The sequence below is a fragment of the Nestor notabilis genome, unplaced genomic scaffold (genome assembly GCF_000696875.1).
Source record: "Nestor notabilis isolate BGI_N333 unplaced genomic scaffold, ASM69687v1 scaffold14948, whole genome shotgun sequence".
NCBI lineage: Eukaryota > Metazoa > Chordata > Aves > Psittaciformes > Psittacidae > Nestor > Nestor notabilis.
In genome coordinates, this window is record NW_009939806.1 from 16,557 (window position 1) to 41,912 (window position 25,356).

Consider the following 25,356-nt stretch of genomic DNA (forward strand, 5'->3'; position numbering starts at 1 on the left):
TGTCAATTAAGTATTGTATCATTTCTATTCATCCTTCCTCAGATTCCTTTATCCTTGCTGATGGTCTTCTCTTCTTTCATGTACAGTTATTTTCAGCTTTGTTCCCACCTCTGTATTCAAAGCTTCCTGCTTCTGCCATCGTTATAGATTCCTTGCACAGAGCCTGGCCATCTGTTCCTTTGCCTTTGCATCCTTGTCCTGTGTTTGTTTTTTTCAATATCTTGCCTCCTTCTGCTGTTCCTTTCCTTACCCTCATCTTTTATTTGTTGTCATGGGAATACCCACCGTGACTTCTAAATAATACACAAAGAGCTGTGGTTTCATTTTATTTTGTAAAGCCTTGATTATGAAGACAGAATAAAAGAAACAAAAAACCTAACCAAAAATTAAAATCTGTGAGAGAAGAAAACAAAATGTTAAATTAAACTGTATAAAAGCCATCCTTGCCTTTAGACAGAGGAAGATATTCTACTCTTCTAACCTCGTGGCATGGCAACCTTGCATGTTGCGTAGGTTAGAATCTAAGAAATTTCTGTAGTTCTTACTGTTTGTCGTGCTGTCTGTTTCGTGATTAAATGCTGTGGAATATAGAGGACCCATAAAATAGTAAGATGTCATACTGGGAAACATGCTTCCAAGCTGGAAACCAGCTATTACGACTTTAGTGCAGTTCCCTGAGAGCTCATTCTGTGCTTCCATTTTATAAAATGCAGATACACTCGTAAATAACTTCATGAATATGAAAAAAGCATAGAAAGCAACACGTTTATGGCCTTCCTTGCAGAAAGCATTGGCTTACTCTTTGTACTTGCTGTATATGGGCCTAGATAAGCTCCTTGGTTTCTCTGCTTCCTCTGCAAGAAAAATTATTTATTCAGAGATACTGAACCACGTCTGCTCTAGTGTTTGTCTTCCTGGGGCTTCATGAACTGCAAACTGCACCTAAGTACTTGTCCTTTTCTGAACTGTAAATATGCTTCTCTGTAGTATGGCATCATGTGGGGACTAACACACTTAAATCTTTAAGAATTTTGTGGAAATCTCTGAAGAAGTACTGTTTTACTATCCACAAAATTAAGGTGTTGGTGTACTTCAGGCCACATACTGGAACCCACACTGTCTCTGTGGTTACTTGCATTGAGAGCAATGAGTGAACAGCTGGACATACTTTCCCCCAAATTATATATCCTTACCATTACTATAATTTCTATATAAGTTGAAGAAAAACCAAAACATCCTTTTTGAAAGGAGACCTCCCTGTCTGCATGTGTGCTTGTGCATGCATTAATACGTACTTATCCAGAAAGTGTAATTAATGTTTAAAAATTGAGCTATATAAAAGGAACCCCTAAACCCAGCAAGCTGCAGCTGGGCAGTGTCCTAATCAATATGAACCACCAGTACAGAGTTTCTTTTTACTGTTATGGCTGATCCGTAAGACTTGGCAGTACGCTCTGCCTGGTATTTGTCATGCATTTACATTTTAGTATGTATTTCTGAAAAATACAGACTAAGTATGAGCTTTAACAGAAATTGAGAAGTGATTATAGCTCCTAAGCAGTTCTGTTTGCTTTGTATGAATGTGGTCATGGTGCTTCAGCTGCACAAGAATATAAATGATATGGTTAAATTATCAAGGCTAGGAATTGCAAGAAATGTTAAAGGAACGCTTTTTAACTCTGAGAGATCCTTAGTGAAAAAGGGAATTAGAAGTAGAGGCTTTGTGTGAGGGATTTTGGAGGGAAGACAGAATGAAAGCTAGGCTCTGACAGCCATCTTCATCATCTTCATGATTAGTCTTCTACCTGACTGGTGCTCAGAAGGCCTTGAAGCTAAACCAAGAAGTGAGTACTTACAAAGCATACTGTTGTTTCTTCTTTTTTTTTTTTTTTTTTTTTTTTTTTTTTTAATTTTATTTTGTGCTGGTTTCAGATACAGTAACTTGTTTCTAGACTATTTTATTAGACTTCTTTTTCTGCAATCTCATTCATCTCTTTTAATATTTCAAGGTGCTTTGGCTAATGCTGAGCATTGTGTCCCTAAGGGGTGACTTATACATCCTGCTTATCTTAAGAGTTTCCACTAGAAAACTTCGAACTAAACAGGAAGGGCCTGGTTCAAGATGGGTGGCAGGTAGATGAGAGGCGTCTTGCTCTATGAATGATTCCTCCTGGAATAACAGGAAAATGGAAAGAGTATTTACACCAGCCCTGTGAGATGCAACTTCTGTGAGATTCCTCTGCTTCAGGCCTGAAGGAAGAGAACTCTGAAGTCTAGCAGCTTGAATGCAGCACAGAAAAAGAGGGCCATGGCTTTACATGCCTTTGAGCTATAGAGGCTTCTATTCACCAGTATGCAAAAGGGATTGGGGCCATGCCAATGGCATATCAATGGTTGGGAAGACTGGTATCAGCAGCTGAGCAGGTGGATCTGCTGCATCTTTTGTCGCTGCTTCCATTGAATAAGGAGAGCTGGAAAAGGACCAAAAGAAATCATATAATCCAAATCCTCCATGTCATGGAGTCCTTTGTGTAGAGATGCCAGATTATGAGATAGGATTTTGGTCCCGTGCTGAACATGCAATACATAACAAGATGATGTGCCGTGGGAGTGAAAATTTCTTAGACTTCAAGTTGCTTCCTGTAATTCATTTCTGTGGTTCAGATCCTCAGACTTAAATTAGATTGATTTTGTATTTATTTTGTGTTTATTACACAAGTTAAAGATATAAATTTATATAAAAATGCATATTCACCAATTTATTTAAATATATTGCTATGTATACATGTTTTATAGGTATGTTCAATATATGTTACTGAAATAGGTAAATTTTGTTCTTTGTTTCCTTTCCAGTTTGCTGAAAGCAATCAGAAAAAAGAGGCTTTACAAAAAAGCATTGAGAAGTCAAAAGTTGGACGTGAAGATACTGTAAGTTGCTTTGGCGGGGGAGACATTCCTGCCAGGAAATAGGGCTACAAGCATGCATGGTTTATAAATACTAATGTACTTGTTGGAAATCCATTAAGAATTCTAAATAGTGGAGATGAGACAGGGACAAAAAAAAATCAGATATTAGATTTTTTCCTTAGTTGGTCATGTGCTAATGTGTAAAATATTGACAACTGGCTGCTCCAGGGCAGAGAAAACATGTGACTGCCTGAAGTCTGGTAATCTTCCAGGCTTTTTAAGATAGCTTTAAATCTAAAATCTTGAACTACCCAGAGGTATGTGCCAAGGCTGCCAATGGTTGCTGAACTGCCAAATCAAGTAACTGCAAACTTAGGTGTTGGAGACCTTTTTTTTTTTCTTCAGTTTGGTTTGGCTTTTGTCTTATAAACTATATTTCTGAATTACTGTTCTGAGCAGCCATGCAACCTTGGCACTCTTTGCATGCTGAAGCTGTTAACACTGCAAAATAATATTTATGCTTCATATTTACCATACATATTTAGTAGCATAGTAGTTAGCAACACTACATACGGTATTCTAAGGTGTTCATTTGTTTAGAGATGTTGAGTCTAAAGGGGTTTAAACCTTCAGTAAATAAATGGATAAATAGAGATAGCTAGGGGCTTTCAGGAGGAATTAGATTTTGCAGGAAAGTGCCAAACCTTAAAATCCAAAATGCTATATAGAAATGCTCTGGGTTTGACTGTAACTGGGGAATTGCAGGCAGGTTTCTCCTGCAGTTGTGCTTGTCCGGTTTCCAAATGTACTGTTTGAGATGTGAGTTTCTTTACCATGTGGCCTACCCTCATCACAAGAAGCTACTGGTCCTGGAAATCCTGTTCCGGTTGATGCTTCCAACATTTTAGTTCCAGATTATACACCAGGAAGAAGTCCTGAAAAATCTACATTGTGATTTAAGCCTCTGAGGAGCTGGCCTCCATACCCCAGCATCTGGGAGCAGATTTCCAATCTGCATTTTCAGGACATGCTGAATCCAGACTGTTGGCAAAAACACTGAGAATACAGAAGTTTGGGCGGGGGTGGAGGACACACCAAAAACAAACAGAAAAGCACCTGAGAGTGATGGCTGCTGTGGAGACAGTGTGAGTTTGTAGTGGCAACCTGGCTTTTCTAGGCTACCCAGTGCCCTAACGTGAGTTCTTTTGAGTATCAGCCAGTTACGATGTTTTCTTGTAACTACGGACTGAATTACAAGTATGTGCTGAGTTGGCTATGGTAGAGCTCACGTTGAGTCAGTGTCTGCAGATTCTTATTGATCAATAGAGTATTTGAGGTTGATATTTTATACTCTCCCAGCAAGGACTAGTGTGTCATAAATATCTGAAGTTATTTTTGAGACCACTACTCTTAAATGGTGTGGAAAAAAGTGAATAATAAATTCAAAAGGGTGTTCATACACAGCATCCTGATTTGGGAAAATGTGAATGATAGGGTTTTCTGTAATGCTGTTTTTAATTACAAGACTAGCACTCCTAAATACCATGTAACCTTTAAGCCAAACAATTAAGAGATCTGTTTGGAGTTTGTCAAGAGTTCAGAGGTTGTAAAAGAATTTTGTTTATCCATTTTGTCCTTAGTTGGTTTTGGTTCCAGTTTGGTTCATTGTCAGAAAGCAGTAATGAAAGAACTTTCACATTTAGCTTTTCTTTTTTTTTTTTTTTTTTTTTTTTTTTAAATGTTCTGTGCAATAATTACTGATTTTTATTTTGTATCTCCCAACATATTTCAAATCCTCAGGCAGAACGTGCAGCTCTAATAAAGGAACTTGCTGCCCTTCGACAGAAAAAAGAGCAGCTAAAGGCAGAAATAGACAAATACAGAGAATGTGACCCAGATGTCATTGAGGAAATGCGTAAGTTGTATATTGTTTAAAGTGAACGTTTGCACAAAAAATTCAGCACTTCTTCGGCTTAAAACTTAGTGTGGAGAGATAAGGCAAAGAATATCTGCTTTTCTTTTTAAAGCTGTAAGCAATACACATACACTGACCATTTCTTTTCATGTTCTGTGTGTATTCTATAAGGGTTTTTTTATTGATATTTACCCTGACAGCAACTAAGCAGTTAACAGACAATCCTAAAATTGAAATATTCTGATGTGTTAGAAATAATATCAAACCCATTCTTCCTAGAACTATATTAATTCTAAAACTTCTAAGCGTGCTGAACCCTAGAATGTGCGTAGGAAGAGTAGTCTCTGGCTCCCCTGTACCTTCAATTCCATGCTGTCAAAACAGGTATCTTTCTACTTACTTTGTCTTGTCTGTTTAGAATGTAACCATTTCATTAGAGACACTTAATTATCACTTATACATAAGTATGATATTGCTCTGTTGACTTACTGTTTGTACTGTCTCTGACATGATGGGTTTTGGTTGGAGTTTCTAATTCCAGTGGAATACAAGGAATGATGAGTGACTTTAATACTTAATGCAGAATTGGGCACTGAAACGTCCTTAATATTCTGATCCTTAGCATGAAAAATGAAAAGCACGCATGAAATTTTATTGAATTTTCTCTACTTCAACTTTCATGTTTTATTTATTAGGCTCTTATGTTGCTACCCAAACATCACTGCATATTCATTTGCTGTAATGGCAAAATGCCATTAGAGTGATGAGGAACAGGCACAGACCTTTTTCTGAGAAGATATCTGGCTGAATCTTTCTCCTTCCTTACTCTTCTAACAAAGTCCACAGCCTTAAAAATGTGCTGAAAGCAAGCCAAGAACATAAACACAGTTGGCAGCACACCCCCAAATTGAACAGATATTATTTATGTTAAGGGGCTGTGACACTTTTTTGTCAGCTGTGTTATCTTTCCCCAAGGATGTAATGGTATGCCAGGGAATAAGCAAACTCGAGACCTGAGGTTAGTTACCGTGCTGTAAATCCCTCACTGCTTGCTCTCCTGGGGACAAGTTAGATGCTTTCCAGCTGATTCCAGCTGTAGAAATGAATGAGGGCAGGCAGATACTGACAGCAGAGGGATTCGTAGTGCCAGGTATTTTAACTGCGGAGATACCCTTATAGTAAGCATTGCACTGAATAATTTGAGGGGCCTCTGTTTTGAAGCAGTGAGCATGTTCCTAAAATACTAGGCACAAAGGGGCAAATCACAGCATGAATGCTAGGGCAAACTGCATTAGCTGGTGTCACAGAGGCTAATATACTGAAGAGAGGGAAAGAAATGTAAAGTCAGTTATTTGGTCATGTGTTTTTCCTTCTCTTTTTCTTTTTTTTTTTCTTTTTTCTTTTTTTTTTTCCCCCTTTTTTCTTTGTTACAAGTGTGTGGAAGCTCCTCATGAGCCTCTGCAATGGCGGGATGAGCAGTTCAGGGTGTTGGTGAGGTTAGTTTTGTTGGGCTTGACTATAGGATCCCTAGGGGAATATGCAGTAGTGTTTTGAAAATAATTAGTCCCTGGCCTTCGATTAAAAAGTTTCTGCTTCGTTATATGTTTCATCAGTCATTGTTGCACTGGCAGTGTATAAATGAATAAACGTTGATATCAATTTTGAGGACTTAATGTCTTTGTCAAAGCCGAATGGAATTTTAAGCGCTTTAAGGGGGATGGGGGGGGAAGTTTGGGGGGCATTTCTTTTGTTCCAGAGTGTGGGGAAGTGCAAAGGCAAAACAAGATGCAGGAAGTTACGGTTATTAGTGTAAGAAGGCAATAAGGAATCTCAGGCAGTGGAAGGTGTTCAGCTAGACATGAAAGTTACTGCCTCTGTTTCACACAATAACCTTATAACCAAAGTTACTGGTTCTCAAATTTTAAAGCAGTTTTCAAACTGCACGAGTGATATCATTTTGTACTAGCTGTACAAGTTAAATAATCCTTGTGGTTATTTTCAGTTTGATCATCTGAGCAGATTACTAACTCTACCTTATTTTAATTTTGAGTCAGAGTTGGCTGTTACGTTATAATGGCACTCTGAGTTGGATTGTTCAGTGTAACACATTTTGTAATGGGCAGTTGTCACTTTCTACATTTGGGTTTTCCCTCTTCTTTCTTAATGACTTAAACCTGTAAAGAAATATTTCTGATGCTCAGTATAAAACTTCAGTCTATTCATTTCCAATCCCTTATCTTAGAGGTCCCTTGTTTTTTGTTGTGGTGTTTAGTGATGTTATCAAATTGTCATCTGGTTTCAGTGGCCTTCAAATTTGGTGAATGCTTTGCTACGCCCTTTTAATTACTCTTTGACTTAAAGGAGTATTGCAGAAGCAAACCTATTTTACAGTGACAAGCCTTGTTAAAACACACACACACACACTCTCACACACTAATTCCAGGGTCAAAACAAAGTTTGGATGATTCACAGCAAATATCTGAAGACTCAACTAAAAGCTGAACATCTGTCTTGCTTCCTGAGTCTTGTGGTGGGAAAGTCATGTTTGACCTAGTAACTAAATATACTATAATGCATATTCACAGGGGGGAGAATCAGAATACTAAAATACCAACTCTGGTTTTTGCTGACTTCACTGCTTGTCCTTTTGATATCAGTAACAAATGTTCCGTTGTATGTTTTGGCTTGGTTTCCTTGGCTTTTGTATTAGAGAGCTGAAGTATAAACTCTAATGCCTTCCCAAATTTACAACATTAGAACACAGAATTTCAGTATTTGCATATGAAATTAACTACAGTAAATAGCAGAAGAAACAAGATTTAGAGACTGACCACTAGAGGAAGCTACATAATAGTCTGGTCTTGTGGATATATTTGGATAATTCCATTTTACATGTATGGTATTGTAAAAATATGTCTAGAATTGCAAAATATGTAGATTTTGTCTTAACAACCACAGCAGTTCAGTGGTTGAAGCTTGTCTGTGCCACTTGGAAATGCTGTTTAAGCTATCTTTTGTGGGTTGGGATTGAGTAATAAATACTTCCTCAACATTGAAGGCAGTAAAACTGACAACAGTCATCGGAAGTAAAAAAACCAAAAGGGGAAAAAAAACCCCAAACCCTCTGGGATTTCATACTTCATTCAGTTTTTAACCCTTGTTTTTTAATCGTTTGTTTCTTAACTTTGAGGCATATTTTTGTAGGCTGGAGGATATTCTCATGGGGAAGCAGCTATTGTAGAGAACAGAGTCTCTATTCCTCTGGGAGAAAGGCTTATATGACATACCATGTATGTATGCAAAGTTGGATACATGTGATGCTGCTAGGTTCCCTAACGATTATGGTCAAGGACAAAGGTGTAGAGAATACAAGCCTTCAACAGTTCATAATTTATCTAGATTTTCATAAGGCCAACAAAAAAATCTCCACATAACATCAGGATTAAACTGCTGCATAAGTTTAATTCTTTCTGCCTGTCAGAGAGAGATGTTAGGGAACATAATACAATTTTCCTGACAATTAATTTTATAGAAAGGTTTGTCTGGCAGTACAGGTGTATAAGCGATACGGAGTTTGCTCTGAGTTGTTGGCCAGCTTGTAACTACCAACAGCTAAACATTTTCAGTGTTCACTATAAAATAAACATTCATAGAATTTCAAACTTCTTGTTCTTTCACTAATTAGAAGAATGTTGGTCTATATTTTAGTAAAACATTGTTGGGTCTTAGCTATTTTTTTCATAGTAGCTATGCTTTAGTTACTTTGTGCCTTTGCATAGGACAGTAGTTTCACAAGTAGTTACATACTCACTGATGTAAGTGACATGAGGTATGATTGCTAATATTTATAGGGCTGGTCTTAGATGTTGCCTGTCAGAATTCCTGTTTTATTTAGCATATTTCTAGAATGTCCAGTTGGTGTTAAAGGTAAAAGGCTAAGACAAAAATTAAAACAGTGATCTGAACGTTTCTAGGCAAACTGTGTTCTCAAAAATTAGCAAACTGCCAGACACAACACATGTAACATGGTAATTTTGGTGTCAACCTTTTTACTTCTGCTCTCTTTGGTTATTTTTATCCTGTAGCAGGAGGCGTAAGTGGATCAAATGGACAGGATTTCAAACCACAAATATCCAGATAGTTATCCTTTTGAATCTGAAAATGTGATCTCGGAGGCATCACTACCAATCCAATTCACGGTTATATTATTTTATAAGACTAATACTTACATGGCTGTGTGAAAATAAACTTCGGGAAAACATCCAGACGTTACTGAATACAATGAAAATGTCATGCTATATGTTGCATGTACTTGAAAGTGTCTTTTTTCATTGTGGATGCCTCAAAAATTTCTAATTCTGATGTGTCTAAACACTGGAAACTTCACCTTGACAAATGGATGTGAAGGTATACAGGCAGTATAAGAAATATAGTTCTGGGTTTACTAGTTTCTTCATTCATCTTAGTATCTTAAGGCTGAATGCTGAAAAGGTGATGTTGATTTAGCTGCTGGATTTTGTGGGGTACATAGTTTGGGGTTTGGATTTTTTGGGGTTTTGGTTTGTTGTGGAGTTTTTTTATTGATACACCCAACTACTAAGTTCTGTAACGTGCAAATTGGATTGAAAATGTGTTATGCATACAGATGTATTTAATGTTACAAAACTTAGTGGTGGATTCTTTTGGGGATTTCTTATTAATACTGGGAATAGTCTCTGTTCACAGAGGGGAAACGGTAGTGAAGAAATTAAATGAAGATTAGACTATCCTGGCTTTAAAATGAATTACATCAGTTTTACTCAAAATTTGTCAAAATGCTGATAATTTACAAAATGGTTTAATGGCGTTTCTTTCATATTCTGAGACAAAGGCTGTTGTTCAGAAAACGTATCAGAAGGGTTATTTGCACTAAAGAGCTTTGTCGGTGCTCTCAGTTAATGAACTATTAAGTAGCTATTTTTATAAATGTAATGATTCATTTGGAAAAGCTAATGTCTACAAATAGTTTTAAGCCCAGTCTAGGTGCCACAAGATCAATAGGGTACAAATCAAGCCTATATAGAGAGTGTTGTTTTAATCACCTCTATATCCAATAAGTTCAGTTTGCAATTAAGAGGATGTTTTCCAGCTACTGACCATGAAATACGCACCTGGCATCTGAAACGCAAGCTGTGCTTTTTATGGTTTATGCATCAATGCCATTAACAGAGATCTGCAATTAGAAATTAGTCATTCTTTTGAAGTTAGACTTGTGTCTCCACCCACACTTATGTTAGCCTTAGAGGGTTAAACTAAGCTTTCTTTGGAGTGAACCAGACACTTGCTTTAAAGTGCACAGAAAAATACTAGGTATAAAAGTAAGCAGTCCTTTTATTACTTAGTCTCATCTTTCTAGAGAATGATATACTTAATAATTCATCTCCTGAAGATCTGGATGAGGATATGGCATGAAATAGGCAATGTATGTTCATGTACATAACTTGTGGGCTACCTGCTACTAATAAAAACAAAACCAGAAAGCCCACTCCCGATTTTTTTTTTTTTTCCCCTTTTTCCTTCTTCATCATGGAGTATCAGAATGTATCTAGAAGTGCAGCAGTAATGGAAGAACACATTTACGTGACGAACTGCATCAAGCTGAGAGATTTTTTTAATGATTCCTCCACTGCCTAAACTGTTCTTTATATGGCTTGTCATTCAGTTGGAAGATTGGAAAATTAAATTACCTGTTCAAAAGCTATGTTAAAAGACAAAGCAAAATGCTTTACCAAAGATAAACATGCTTTTTAGAATTAGGAATAAATATATAAATGTATGTAATCATAGTTACACATAGTAACAGTAAACAGAAATTTTAACTGTTAGGTTAAAAAAGGAATAGAGTACTAATGAATGGAATTACAAATGTAAACTTGATTACTAATGATCCAAGCCCCTTTGGTAATCATAGCAAGTGAGAAGGAATTGCAAGTTAAAGCAGTATTTCTGCTCCTTTATCTTAACCCTCTCCAATTCTCTTTCTGTCTTCAAAATCAAGTGAGGCTTGTTTGCAGTTCAGTTATTGAAAATGCTGGTCCTTTGGCAGAGCAAACATTTGGAAAGCAGAACCTGGCTGTGGTTACAGGAGGCCATAATATGATGGTTTAAGGACCTTCCGTGACAGAAGTAGGTTTAAAGAGTTCTCACCTTTGCCCTTAATTCCTGTGCTGCAGCTCACCAGTAATAAGAACAAGTTAGCAGTTGGAGTTAGGAACTTACAGTGTATATATCGTTGGCTTGTGGTAGACTCCGATGATGTCCTTAAAATCTCTTTCCACCAAAGAGCATCTGATGAAGTCTTTTGCCGCCTTCTTCAGAAGGCTTTCATACGTGTGGGCCCCCCCAACATAGGAGAGATATGGACCTGCTCAAGTGAGTCCAGAGGAGGGTCACAAAGATAATCAGAGGGCTGGAGCACCTCTCCTGTGGAAACAGGCTGAGAGAGCTGGGTTTCTTCAGCCTGGAGAAGAGAAGGCTCCAGGGAGACCTTAAAGCAGCTTCCAGTATCTAAAGCAGGCCTATAAGAAATCTGCAGAAGGATTTTTTACAAGGACATATAGTGATAGGACAAGGCAGAATGGTTTTAAATTGAAAAGGGGGAGATTTAGATTAGATATTAAGGAAAATATTCTTCACTGTGAGGGTATTGAGACACTGGAACAGGTTGTTCAGAGAAGCTGTGGTTGCCTGATCCCTGGAAATGTTCAAGACCAGGTTGGATGGGACTTTGAGCAACCTGGTCTAGTGGGAGGTGTCCCTGCCCACGGTAGGGGGTTTGGAACTGGATGATCTTTAAGATCACTTCCAACCCAAACCATTCTCTATAGTGATTCGTCATGCATCTCCCAGAGTTGTTTGTCCTGCAGTAGTTCCCCTGAAGATCAACCAGGGATCTTCTGACCATCTAAGAGCACATCAGGTGACACATCTTCCAAGGGCAACTTCCTGAACTCAGAAGTTAGTTGAATTGTGTAGAAAACAGATTTTGAAAGAAACAGGGGTAAGCAGCTTCTGGCACTTGGAAAGGAAGGAGACTGTTAACAGCCATGAAGAATAATGAGCAAAGGAGCACCAGGACAGAATGATGCAGCTTAAGATGTATCTGCACATATATTCCGAAGGCACAAAGCTTAAAGTGAAATAAGGGGCTTTTGGCTGAAGTTCAGCATGGTCATTAGGCTTTTGGCAAAAGGCCTTCATTCTCTGTATTTCAGAGAATTTTTCTATCTCTGTTTGGCCTAAAGTTTGGACACTCTGCAGTGAAAAACTGTCCTAAATATTTAGACCCGTGCATACATGTGTTTTTATACCTCAGACACATTCTAGCACAGCTAATCTTCTGGGATAGTGTCTAGTGTCAGCTTGGGCCAACTTACTTTAAAATGAAGCTGCATTTTAGCTGGTTAAGTAAAAAAAAAAAAAAAAAAAATAAAAAATAAAGGACGTATTTTAAACTAGGTTGTCTTTTATCAGTGGGGTTTTCAAAATGCAGAGGCAGCTGGAAGATCAACTCTTTAGCTATTATACATATAACACCCTGCTTAAATAAACTAGCTACTCTAGCAAGTTACCTTTTATTTTAAGTTAAATGAGAAATGTGTTGCCAATCTCATATGTTAGGAAATCTCCCATATGTTATGGGATGGTAAGTTACGTTTTCGTTATGGGTTTATCTAGGTTAGGAATCTATATTAGGAATATACACTGATATGGTGTCCTATGCTATTTACCTGCAGACATTTTGCAGGACAGGTTGTATGTTTGCAAGGCTAATCTTGGCACTAGTGGTATGTTTCAGAGTACTTCCACTGCATTTTTCCTCTCCTCACTTTAACATCTTATGAGCTAGTTTCACTGAAAAGAGCAGGGTATCAGAGAAACCAATTTGGAAACACCTAGAAGAACACAGATAATTGTCTTTGCCACTGTGAGATACCTTTGTAGATTGGGAGAAGTTTGTCTTTGGTGTTTTGCCTAGTCGTGGATGATACTGTGTTAAGGAAAGTAGGGGAATAGTATCCTGATGAAACTGCAGGAGTGTGAATGTAAAACTGTAATTGTATCAAGGCGTATTCATCTGTAATTCAGAAAGGGGGTATAATCAATGAAGCTTTATTATAGGGTCTGTGCATCTGCTCAGTATTTATATTAATGAGGTGGATAATAGAATAGAAGACACACTTCTATTACATTTGCAGATGGCAAAACTCGGAGAGGCTGCATGGACAAAGGACAAGGTGAGTTTTCAAAATGAGCATGACAAATTGCAAAGGTAGTCTAAAAACCACTGAATAAAATTCAGTAGTGGCAAGCGCAAGGATGCAAGCACATTCAAGGATATTGTGTAATGCAGATGATCTGGAGCAGTTGGTGAAGGGGGGAGGGTTTGAAAAGATGTTACAGTAGTTTACAGGTGGATTTTAAGACACTCTTCTTGTGAAAAGGAAAATCGTCATACTAAGATACAGAAACAGAATTATAACCAGCAATGAGATGTATGAAAGAAACCTTTCTACTCAAGTTGGCTTCAGTGAGGCCTCAGCTGTAACACTGCTCAGTGTTGGATATCATACTCGAGAGGTATATAACTTACTAGGGAGAATTCAGAGTAGAGCAAAAAGACCAGACATTGAGCAACTGCATTCTAGGAAAAAAACTTACAGGGCTCGAAAGACAATTGCTTCTGGTGGGTTTCACATACCTGTATCTCCTTTAAAAAAGGAAAGGTATAGCCTGTTGCTCAGGTTCAGAGAACTCAGCAGTAAGCAACAGCCTTAAATTGCAGGGGAAAAATAAGTTAGATGAAAAACTAGCCTAATGGTTGCAATAATCAGGCACAGAACTAGATTGGCTGGGAAGGTTGTAAAAGCCCTAACAGTGGAACCTTAAGAACAGGCTACAAATACCTTAGAAATAGCATAGGTAAGGTTGGACATGCATTGAGTCATGGGTACAGAGACCAGAAGACCTCCTGTGATGCCTTCCAGACTCTGCAGCTTCTGTGACACATGAGGCATACAGCAGAGTGACATGCTGAACTAGACAAAACCCATAGTGCTCTGAGATAGGCCTCTCGGTGAAACGCAGCAGCACAGAAGTTTGCAAGTTCCTTTGGCAGTGCTGTGGGTATGGAGTTTATTAGTAAATGAAGTGGGGAGGAAGGAGTTGTCTGCTGAAAGAAAACCAAAGTGTAGTAGGGAGCCCTGAATCAGAGTTGGTGTGCTTGCTTCACTTTTATAAGCACATTGCTTCCCTCTGTTCTTTGGGCAGAGAATAGATGTATTTTAGCTAAGCAACTAGGATTTCAGCATGGGTTTTCAGGTAGAATGCTTGAAAGGTAAATGGTCTTTTTTCTGTGGGTATATAAATGTAGTAAACTTAAGTGCAAGGACATGTCTTTTGTATAGAGGAATGTTTTGGTAGCAGTTCTGACAAATTCTGTTGGACGCTCTCTCAAAGAGACACTGCATACATCCTGATGAAATTTGACAGCGTGACCTTTTCATATGGGACAGAGGGAGCTTTTGCTGATGTGACTTGACACTTTTTTCAAACATACTAACAAAGATTGCAGACCCTTTAAAAGCATATTCCCTGACATGTGGATCAGCTTAGTAGTACCTTTCCTGTGCACTGCCATGTCTCACCATATAGCAAGACCAGCACTATATTATGTATTTACTCAGGTTTATTTTCAAGCAAATACGTATGTATGTATAGACACATAGACCTGTTGCAGCAGAAATACTAATTTAATTCATTCATATGTCAATTTTCTTTGTACTTTTCTATCACAAATGGCTTATATTGTGTTCTATGCTTTTCAAAATAGTTGTAGATCAGTAGGTAAGATTCATAATTGTCAGCACTTTCTTGTAGTCCTGAAACTTACTCCTTTTTATGAATTAGTCAGTATAAATGAATGTCAGTATAAATAGTTCTATTGAATTTGTGATGTCATTTAAATGAGAAATCATATTTATGCATTAATTTGAATTTAGTAATGAATTCTGAAGCATTGTGACCTGTTGATGAACATCATGGGGATAAGTGTTATGTGGGATACTGGAGTATGGGGGACGAATGATGTGTTAATTTTGGATTCAAAGGAGTTGACAGAATCTGATGTGCTATCACTCTTCTGCACAAGAGCTCTTTATTCTGCTTATAAGAGGAAATACCTTTTTGGGAAGCATGTGGGAAGGTAAAGATTGCATATAGCGTGGAGGTATCTCTGCCTAATACTTGGTTACAAAACATTTTTCTAAAGCTGTTCTTGCCATGTTGTGAGCCACCCCATTGACATTGTTGTAGACTGCTTAGTCTCAAGGATACTCAAATATGGACTTTAAATAAGTGACTTGATCACATCCTTGCTATGAATAGTCCCCAGAGGCAAGCTACAGTCTCTTATCAGTGTCTCTGGTGTCAGTCTGTCGATGAATATGTCAGTAAGAGTTACTAGGCAATTACCCTTTGTACTCTCTGTGGATGACAGGTGTATAATTTGTATGTTCACCTTCTACCCTGGCCTTTAGAGATGGATTCTTCAAGTGCATAGGTCGTTCTCACTAATGGGAAAGAATCTGGAAACTGCATCACAGGGTATTATAATGACACCTCTCCAAGAGAGGTGGGGAAACACAAATCTGTCACAGTGTGATGATAGCAAGGTAAACAATGTTTCTGGAAAGTGAGGGCAGCCTGCGAGCAAGAGAATGAGTAACTCTGCAGAAGGCAGTGGATAGTCGGAGTCACTGGAGATTCAAGTTCACACACTGTTCTTACAGTAGTTGACATTTTTCATATTTAAATTCAGTCTAAGTGGATGAAGAATTACTACTGGAATTCAAATCCAACTCATGCAACTAATTTACCCTGACCAATTTCATGAGAGAGAATGGGACTCTTTGGGCTAATATTTCTCACTGGCCCCTGAGAAGAGTTGCAGCTGTTCTCTGCATTTCATGCAGAAGATTTGCAATTCACACTGTAAAAGTACTCCCTTGCCCACATGCTAAAGACTGTGGTTGTATTTTGCATGTATCTGCTTACAATCCCACAGGTTGACGGGTGACTGTCTCCTTGGAAAGGTGCTAGTTCCCTCTGCAGTCATGCGCCTTTTGAGTGAGGAAATCTATACAATTTTCTTGTGGCATTAGCTGTGGTAGGTCAAAACTGGCACCAAACTGTGCTAGTTTGGCAAATAAAACTAGGTTTTGTTGTGCTGTAGAAATAGAGGTTACTGAACCTGAAAACTTTGTTTACTTACAGTAATCCTTAAAATCATCCTGAAAATGCCAGAGCAGAAACAAGGAGAAGAAAGCAAGCTACAGCTCTTCGTTCATTTCCATGTCTGTAGGTTGGTGGGAGCAGGTTCTGGCTGTTGAGATTTATGTGTGTGTGTATGTATTTATTTATTAGTATAGCTGTTGGAGCTGGAATGTGTTACCTTTACAGTCTGATTTTGAATACTATTCAGTGACCACTTCTTTAATATTCCTTTAATGATATGCACAGGGATTAAAAATCTTTTAGAAAGAACCTAAAAGTAGGTTTGGAAAATGTTTGTGAGGAGATGGTGGTAGTTGTTGCTACCGTAATTGTTTTTTACCTTGGAAGTGTTCAAAGTCTGATAGAAAGACTAACAGTCTCCTGGAGTATATATATATATATGTATTATGTTGATGAGGTATGTAGCGGTCTTCCCCTTGTGGAAGTATCTGAGGTTTGGCCATTCCATTTTGGAATGCAAATAAGACCTTTAATTTCCATCACCACCCCCTTCCAGGAAGACAGTGAGCAAACATGGGGGAAAGAAAGAAGGAAGAGAGGAAAGAGGAGGCTGTAGCTCTGCATTATGCTGAGAATGACTGTAGGGCTTCCTGCGTCAAACCAGAAACGACATAGCCTTATGTATTGCCAGTTCAGATTTGTTCAGAAATATTGCAGTGTTAATGGTTTGTGCTGCTGGCCTTTGTCTCTCACTAGGTATGTCCATTTGCTTCAGAAGGGTTCTTACTGCACCTCCTGTAGCTGTCCACATGCCCTTTTGTCAGCTCTGTCTCCTGATCTGCTCCTGAATCCCTGCAGGTCACTGGTAGAATGTCACTTTCCTGCATTAAAAAGCATGTTTCTAATGCTCCCTCACTATTTTTAGACATTCATTTCTGCTGCTGGACCTTCCTTTCACCCTACCTTTGCTTTTCTCTAAGGGGGTACAGAGGATTGTCCCTGTGATAAGGACAATCACAGATGCTTAGGAAAATGGCTCAGTTCCCAGAATCTGGGCTTTCTGAGTTCCCTGCAATGCTCCAGATACCTGGGGTTCAGGGCAGACTTCCATGCAGACCAGTCAGTTCTAACTCCTTGACCCTTAGCCTTTCACCATTTAAAGCATGTTTCTTGGTGTGTTTTGCTAATACAACATACCAGTGTTGCAAGCCATGTTGCTCCTGAGCCTTGCATTGCTGTGCTCACGGTGGTTGCTTTTTTTCAGTTTAGGAGAGAAAATGCAAGCTTTTATTTTCCTGCTTTGAAACTGCCAAGTGTGCCTGAAATAAGCCAGTGGAGGATACAGGTGTGTGCCTGAGCCATGTGGATGATTTGTATCCTGCAGGCATGGGAGCAGGAAAGTCTATTGATGCATTATCACACAAATTGGTGAAATAACTGTATCACGTCCAGAACAAATGGATTATTCTGATGCTTACAGATACCAATTGTATATATTGTCAGCTTTTGTGCAGATGTATAGCTACACAGTGTAACTGGGGCCTAATAGCGGTAATGAAAACATTTGGAAGCATCTGGAGCATATGTTGCCTCCTGTATTGCTCACCTCTTCTGCACATTTGACCCTTTCATTGCCTTGCACAGCTTCAGTACAGGAGCATTATTTAGTAGCTGCCAAAAATCAAGCTCTGATAGAGCAGCTGTGGTCAGCAGGAGGATCAGCAGGGCTCCAGCCAAGCTCAGGACCCAAAGGTTGTGTTAGTTTTGGCAATTAGCCAGTTGACCTCAGTGTTGTCTTCGAGTGTTGTTTTCAGTTCACACAGTTTTTGTCCTGATTCTTCCTTGGTATATACATTTTTAAGTTCTTGTGCTATTGTCGTCTTTAGATCTTAAACTTTCTTATTCAATGCAGTCTAAAAACCAGGAGGCCAATGGTTGTGTGATGCCGTGGAGCCAGAGAATAGGCAGTCGGAAGTAGCATGTCTTCAGCCTACACCAGTACATAAAGAAGGAGTGTCTGGGGATGTCTGTTTTACTCTTCTTCCTTTCCCTCACCCTCCGTGCACAGACACTTACAGATGATGCAACCAATTAAAGTCCCAACAAGCAACTATGAAAGGCTTCCAGAAAGTAGTCTGTGGGCAGATTCCTTCATTTCTCAATTTTTGTGGTGGAGTCAGGTGCCTCTGGAAGGTACTGGCAATGATGCAGATGTAGCTGGTGCCTTCAGGTGATGCAGATTCATAACTACCAATACCTGGCTGTCCTTCCTCTTTTAGGCATGGTGTTGGATACAGCAGGCAGACAAGATCCTGCAGAAACATAGGCAAGGGTTGAGCCTGGTCCAATGGAACTTAAATCTTGCCTTCAGATAGCTAAATGTTGACCTATGGCTATGGGGCAACAGCTGAGTTTCTGGAGATGGATGAGGTGATTCCCTCACCACAAATTGAAAGAGGAACGTAAGGGGAAAATTAAGTGAAGGAATTGGTGGTTAAACAGGGTGCAGTGCCATCCTACAGCAGTCACCATGGCAGTCACTGTCTCACCTGATGACAAGAGATGGTGCAAGCTCTCTTGTTTGCATGAGCTTCCTCAGGCTGGATGTGAAGAACACGTGTGTCTTGCAGCTTGCCAAGATAGCTGGCATTGCTGTTAATACAATATGCCTGATGGTCTAAGCAACTGTCAACATGGCAGAATAAATCCATACCTGCATCCCTATGGTGCTATTATATACACACAGGGGCTGTGGGTAAATGGGAAATAGCGAGCAGCAAACACTTGCCTCAGCCTCCTGTGAATGCATTTCCTGGAGATGTTGTGTGCCTGAGGCTTTGTAAGTCCTCATTTCCCCAGCTCTGAGCCCCCTGGCAGCAGAGTAATGTGGGGGACGTGTGTTACCAGTCTCTGAGGCAGCCTCTTCTTTGATACTCAGCCAGATTGTTTGAACATCACCTTCCCCATCCTGAAGTTCTGCCTCCACTTGTGATCCTTCCACACTTCTACCATGACACTTTGCTGCCGGTCTGTGATCAGTCCCAGGTGGTGCATGGAAAGAATGATAAGGTTAAAATAGTTCTTCTTTTTATTTTTATAACTTTTACCTCAGGGGGTTATTTTGGTTTGTTTGGTTTTTGTTATTTCTCTGCTATTTAAGCCATTGAAGGCACTGCCCACTGCAGGATTTTCTGATTATAGCTTCCTGCTCTTGCTACCATTATTTCATTTCCAACCACAGCTCAGTTACAAGCAGCCACTGCCATTCTAATCACCCTGTTGCCCAGCCTGTATCTGTTGATCACTGCAGCCTTTTCTTTGACAGAGATAAAAAGTCACATTTTTAAAAACACATGATCACATGAAATGTGATCATCATTAGAACACATGATTTAACACACATAAGCAATATTTAAAGGGTGACAATGCACCATGCTGCCACTATTATTTTTCTTTTTAATGCACCATCCTATTTGGTCACTGGGCTTTAAGTAGAGGGCTATGTGCTGAAAGCTGCAGGAGCTAAGAGCTGCTGTGTGATGCAGAAGCTCAGCTGGTTAGCTGCTTCCAGCAAAGCAGAGCTTTCTGCTGAGACCTGGTGGATGCTGTGGACTAGGCTGGCTCACCCACCATCAGGCTGCTGTCACCTTGCAGCTCTGGATCCACAGAGCTTAATACTATCCTATCTCCCCCATAGCTTCGTTTCAATCTTCAGTACTTGGAGTCAGGTAAAGCTTTACAGTTTTACTTTAGAGTTTAGAAAATGCTGAGGAAGTATTGTTGGTAACACATGTAAAATCTTGAGCATTGAAAGCCCTTACTCTGCAGGCTTGGTTTCAGCAGTGTTAGGTAAAAGTTCTGTTCAGCATGCCATTGGCTGTCACTATGCTGTTAGTGCTGCCAGTCATGGGACTGAACAAGTGGGGGTGGCAACAAGCAGTCAGCGAAGGAAAATAAGGAGTATCTCTCAAGGCAGGAATAACTTGAATTTCTGATGCATGCAAGCAAGCAAAATGCTGTCTTCTTACCCACTCCCTTTTTCGTCGTCCACCCCATCTTTTTCACTCTGCTTCATGCTGTGCCTATAATTGTAGGCTTTTTCTAGAAGCTCCACTGGCTTTGAAATGATATTTTACTGCTTTAAACATTTTTCACATCAGTTACTGAAGTATTAAGGGTGGAATAATGACTGTTTACCTTCCTGTGTGCTAGCAAATGATTTTTCAACGTAATTTCATTTTGCCTGAAGTGTAATCTTTATAACAATGGATAGCTGATCACATATTCACTTCTCAGTACCCCTGGAGACAGATTTCATGCTGACCATTCAAATGAGTATTATCATGCAAGTACTAACAAGACTAAGTGGGAATAACTAAGCTATGTGTAGGCGTGAGAACCATAATGATTCTGATAGATTCCCACGTTACAAACCAACCTGTTTGATTTGCTTCAGTACTTACTTTAATGGGAGCAAGGTGATCTAAGAGGAATTTTTCTTGATGCTGTTTTGCCTCATGGAAACTATATAAAAGCTATTTGTAGTAATGGTATTTTACTATTATGCATTTAGATCTGGAGCAGTGGTAAGGGAGGGAAGCCAAGTTTAATAACCAGGAACGCTACTTTCTCTTAGTTTCATTGAGGTGGTTCTCAAAAGCCCGGGAAACCTTCCAGAGTGATATGATAAACTTTTGGGTTAATGTGATAGGCTATTACCCTTTTCCTTATCTATGTAGTGTCATGCATATCTATGTGATGGGTTACTTATGCATAGAGAGGATTGTAAAATATTTTCCATCTCTGCTGCTTCTAGTATCTTCAGGCCATGTATCTAGTTCCAGTTTTGGTACAGCCAATTAAGCCCTCAGGCAAACCAAACCAGGATTATTTTATTTTAAAATACACTTCAAAAACTCACACTTGTTCATATGGTATCTTTTATGTTCCTTTGCTCCTGGTTTTCTTTAACTTAGCTTCATGCTCGCTGGAACCTTGAAAGTGTAAAACAGAAGAAGAGTTTGGAAGCAGTAGGATAACTTCCTTATATTGTGTGGTCCCCTAAAAATTACATCAATAAAAATCTAATCTCTGTGCCTTGCAACTGTGGTATGATTATACTGTGATTTATGATATTTTGTTGTGGTTTTCTTCTCTATTTCAGGTCAAACAAACAAAGTAGCTAAGGAGGCAGCCAATAGATGGACTGGTGGGTATGCATTTATATTGCTTAACACAGCTTCAGACTAGAGCAATTTTAGTAAAGGACCTACTTGTTGTGAATTTTAAATTTGATTAGGACTTGATACAGGATAGACCTCACTTACAAAAGCATGCAGCAATATATTTACTTGTAAATGACTATGGCTCAAAAAAAAGAGTACGTTTTCTCAGTTTAGTTGCTGAATGTACTTCACATCACATACTAGATTTGTTCTTCTGGTGCAGTCTCACACACTGTGTTAAGACCTACAACTCATTTTCTTGGCTGAGTTGAAATCTCATAACTTCAGGAAAACACTAATAGAAAGAGACTGGAAATGGTTGTGTCCAGGTATTCAGAAGTCTAATTCTTCTGTTTTGAGTTTTTGTCTGTTTCTAAAGAGTAGAATGTTTTCTGGAACCTTATTGCTGCTATCATATGGCGGATGCTAATATAAAGTAGGTATTTCTCATACTAATTCGACGGCTTTGACAAGTAGGAAAAATGCTGCATGTTTTTTAGGAAGGTTACTGTGGTAACATTTGTATGGAAGTTTAACTCAATCTTCTGTTGTTGCTTAGCTTTGCTATATTGCTATATATTTCCATTTTGCAGAGCAAGCAATATGTATGTCTTTTTTAATTATTTACAACATAGTTTGTGATTTTTTTTTTTTTTGTTAGAATCCATCCTCTAATGATAGACTGCTCGCTCTCAGTGGTTATGCCAAGTGCAGCATGATATCATTGTCATAGTCTTTTGATTATTACTACTTTATATCTTCATTTGCACTGGGGTTTTTACTGCATATGGGGAAATAAAGTTATGTATTTGAAAATTACTTCTGGGACTACTGTTGTCAGGGCTTTCTGTGGCTGATGACAGGCTGTTCTCAAGGTCTTGAGAGAGGTAAAGGAACTATGCCTCAGCCTGTTGAAAGTGCTTTTGCTGTTTCATAAGACAATTAGGTTATGTGCTGCAGCATATTTTTCTTTTGAAGAGACAGTTTAAAACCAAATGCCTGATGGCTGAAGACAATAAAATATTTCTATGGTGTGTTTAGACACAGCGGACACTTCATGTCTTAAGGAATGCTGTAATTTATGGGTGTTAGGAATGACGTAGTGAGTTTCAATCAATACCGCAGTGAAAAATTATGTTAAATTGAAAAGAATGTATATGCTAAAATAATAGTAATGTGATGCTAAAAAGAAGTGCTGACTAAAATTAAGCTACTTTTTGTCTTTTTAACTTTCAAAAAAACGTGTGTTATTTGAACAAATGAAAGCAGGACTAGAACAGGCCTTGTAGTTAATTTGAATCTTTTTGCAGTTATAGATAGTCACCCAGCAGGTGTCTAGTTGAAAAGGGACATAAAAAATACTTATTATGCATATTCACACACTCATCACTCTATAGGAGGCTTACACTGTAATTGTGGCTTTCAGTCTTCCCATAGGAAAGAAGCAAGGAAAGATTAAGGGAACCTCCAAAAAAAGAAGACATATTTTACTTAGTGAAAATATGTCATTAACAAAAGCCTCCTGTTTTCTGTTCTCAATCTCCTTAATAATGATATTCCCCATTATGTACCTGTTTCATCTGCACAAAGATAATGCAAATGGAAGGATTTTGTTGTAGCCAAGACTAATTCATGCTTCCCTAAATACTCAAAACTGGATGTTTTTCATTCTGTTTACAGATAATATCTTTTCAATAAAGTCCTGGGCCAAGCGTAAATTTGGATTGGAAGAGAGCAGAATTGACAAAGGTTTTGGCATCCCAGAAGATTTGGATTACATTGATTAGTGTTCAGCAGTTGATGACTGACACAGTTGTACATAGTTTGTTTAAATATTCTCAGCTGGCATTTAAATGTGTATCTGAATCCTCTCCAAACAGCTGACTGCTTTATAATTTGCAGTTTTTGTTAAAGTTGATAAAATGATAAATTTTTTTGTTGCATTTCACTTTTTTCCTTGCACTCTGTGGACAGTAAATCTCTTGGTTTCTTCCATGAGACAGACTAAGAATGGGCAGGGATTATAAGGAATAATTATCACAAAGTCCTGAGACTGGTTTTTACTCTTCCTTTGCTTAACTAGGAGTAGTACTAGAAGCGAGAAGCTCCAGGGATTTATGTTAGAACATGATGAAGACTTTGGAGTGGATACAGCAGGGGACAATAGGGAATAGAATGATTTCCCTTTTCCCCTTTCCCCACGCTGGCCAATGAAATAAACAAGAGCCATAATCCACTGATGGAAAATAGTGAGACGGTAATAATGTGAATAGAAAAGCTGAGGTCTGATTTCCAGTTGTTCTTTACAAGCAGTCCTAGTGACACAGTAAGTTTAGGGATGAAATTTTGTTTGTTTTGGAAAATACTAGTTCATCAGAGCTAAATCTGTTCCAGTGCATGTACTGCGTTTGACACTGAGAAAGCGTCTCTTGTCAAGATTGTTACTGCATAGGAGAGGGAGCAAAGATCACCCATATATCCATTTGCACCTCAGTGCACCAAGGTTTAGGATGCTAATCTGGGATGTGGGAGACTGAATTCAATTTGCTGTTCAAAATTGAGCATCTTTGGGTTTATGCACATTTTTCAATTTCAGGCTAAAAAAGCAGCCAAACAACAACAAATTTCAGAACGTCTCATTTTTGCTAGGTGACATTTCACAGGTTTACTTCTAGCTCTGATTGGTGTGTGGCTACAGAAGAGAGGGGCACAGAGTGCAGGCTGCTCTTGTACCTCCCACAGCTACAGATTGCAAGACAGCGTTTCTGCTATTTGACTGGAGGATATAAGCTTTACCTTTTGGAGGCAGGTGGTAGATGTGTGTATCACTGAAAGGTGACTGTTTGCCTTTTATGTAATCTATGAGAAAAGCATCACTGAAAAGGTGACATTTAGTTGGAGCTATGCTCAGAAGATATGCTGTCTCCCATGACCTTTCCAATTAAACAGTTTCCTAGCAGTTCAGTGCACATTAAAACCCAAGGATTTCAGGTGTGCCCCTGCTATTGTCATCTCATATCTATGAAGACAGCAAGGTTCTTGGGAAGATTCCACGTGGAAGATTTTCCTCTCAACAGAGCTAGTGCAGCAAGCTATCTGTTGGCTAAGGAGAATGTGATGCCTGGCACATAAATGTAATGACAGTAAAAGGTCAACTGTAATTATGACATTCCTTTTATGTGTTTGGAAAGATTTTATTCCTAATATATCCAATATTTAACGTATAACATCTTACAAACTGAGTAAGAGCTTACCAGCTGCAAAGGGGTAAAAGCTTAATGCAAGCAGGTAGTATTGAGCATAATGCAGCTAAGTGATGGTGCCAAACCAAACTGTTGCTGCACAAGTAGCTTGGGTGGTTGTTCTTACACTTGGATAGTGTGCTGTGAAACACTAAAAAGGCTTTGTCTGTAGAATATAAGTGATTTCTTTTCTCCTAAATGCCTGGTTTCTTTTTCTGTGAATCTATTCTGTATCATCTGACACATCTGCATTTGAGAGCACATATCTGCCACACATGAGAGAATGACTCAGAAGGCTTATTCGTATGAAGGAACGTCAGGCACGTGAACTTGCTGATGGTTCCCACCTCTTAGAATCACTTTTACGTAGCTGAACTTCTGCTCCTCAAGGAGCCTCAGGTAATTTATATCCTGTAGCAGTTAGCGCACTTTGACATAGCCTGGGCAGATGAGGGTTTCTTGCTGGTTTTTTTACTGCTTTGGCTACTTTCCAAATTCAAGAAGGAAATGGAGATGACCAACTATGTAAGTTTAGCTGCAATATTGTGGCTTCTTTTCTGTAGGGTGAGAGCACTGGATTGTAACAAAACCATGAAGTGTAATAAATAGCAACTAAACAACTGTACTTGAGGTTGTTTTGAGGCTTGCTTGGAGATGCTACAGTTGGCCAGCATAAGCAGTATCTTTAAAGTGTCAAACACAGCCCTGACGCTTTGGACACAACACTTAAGTAGTTCAAGTGCAGTTTATAGCAATAAAGTCTCCTGTAGAGTTTTGGGTTTGTTTACAGGTA

At 38.8% G+C, this 25,356-nt stretch overlaps 1 protein-coding gene across 2 annotated transcripts in view; it reads left to right on the plus strand.

The window, feature by feature from the left end:
• Window positions 1-23,251, plus strand: part of MND1 (meiotic nuclear divisions 1 homolog (S. cerevisiae)) — a 37,959-nt gene extending 14,708 nt beyond the window's left edge. For both annotated transcript variants that reach the window (XM_010020061.1, XM_010020062.1), the window contains exons 4-7: window positions 2,854-2,928; window positions 4,708-4,822; window positions 21,261-21,305; window positions 23,002-23,251. In XM_010020061.1, coding sequence (XP_010018363.1) covers window positions 2,854-2,928; window positions 4,708-4,822; window positions 21,261-21,305; window positions 23,002-23,108 — 342 coding nt within the window. In that variant the 3' untranslated portion in view covers window positions 23,109-23,251. The remainder of the gene's footprint in view (window positions 1-2,853; window positions 2,929-4,707; window positions 4,823-21,260; window positions 21,306-23,001) is intronic.
• Window positions 23,252-25,356: the final 2,105 nt, after the last annotated feature.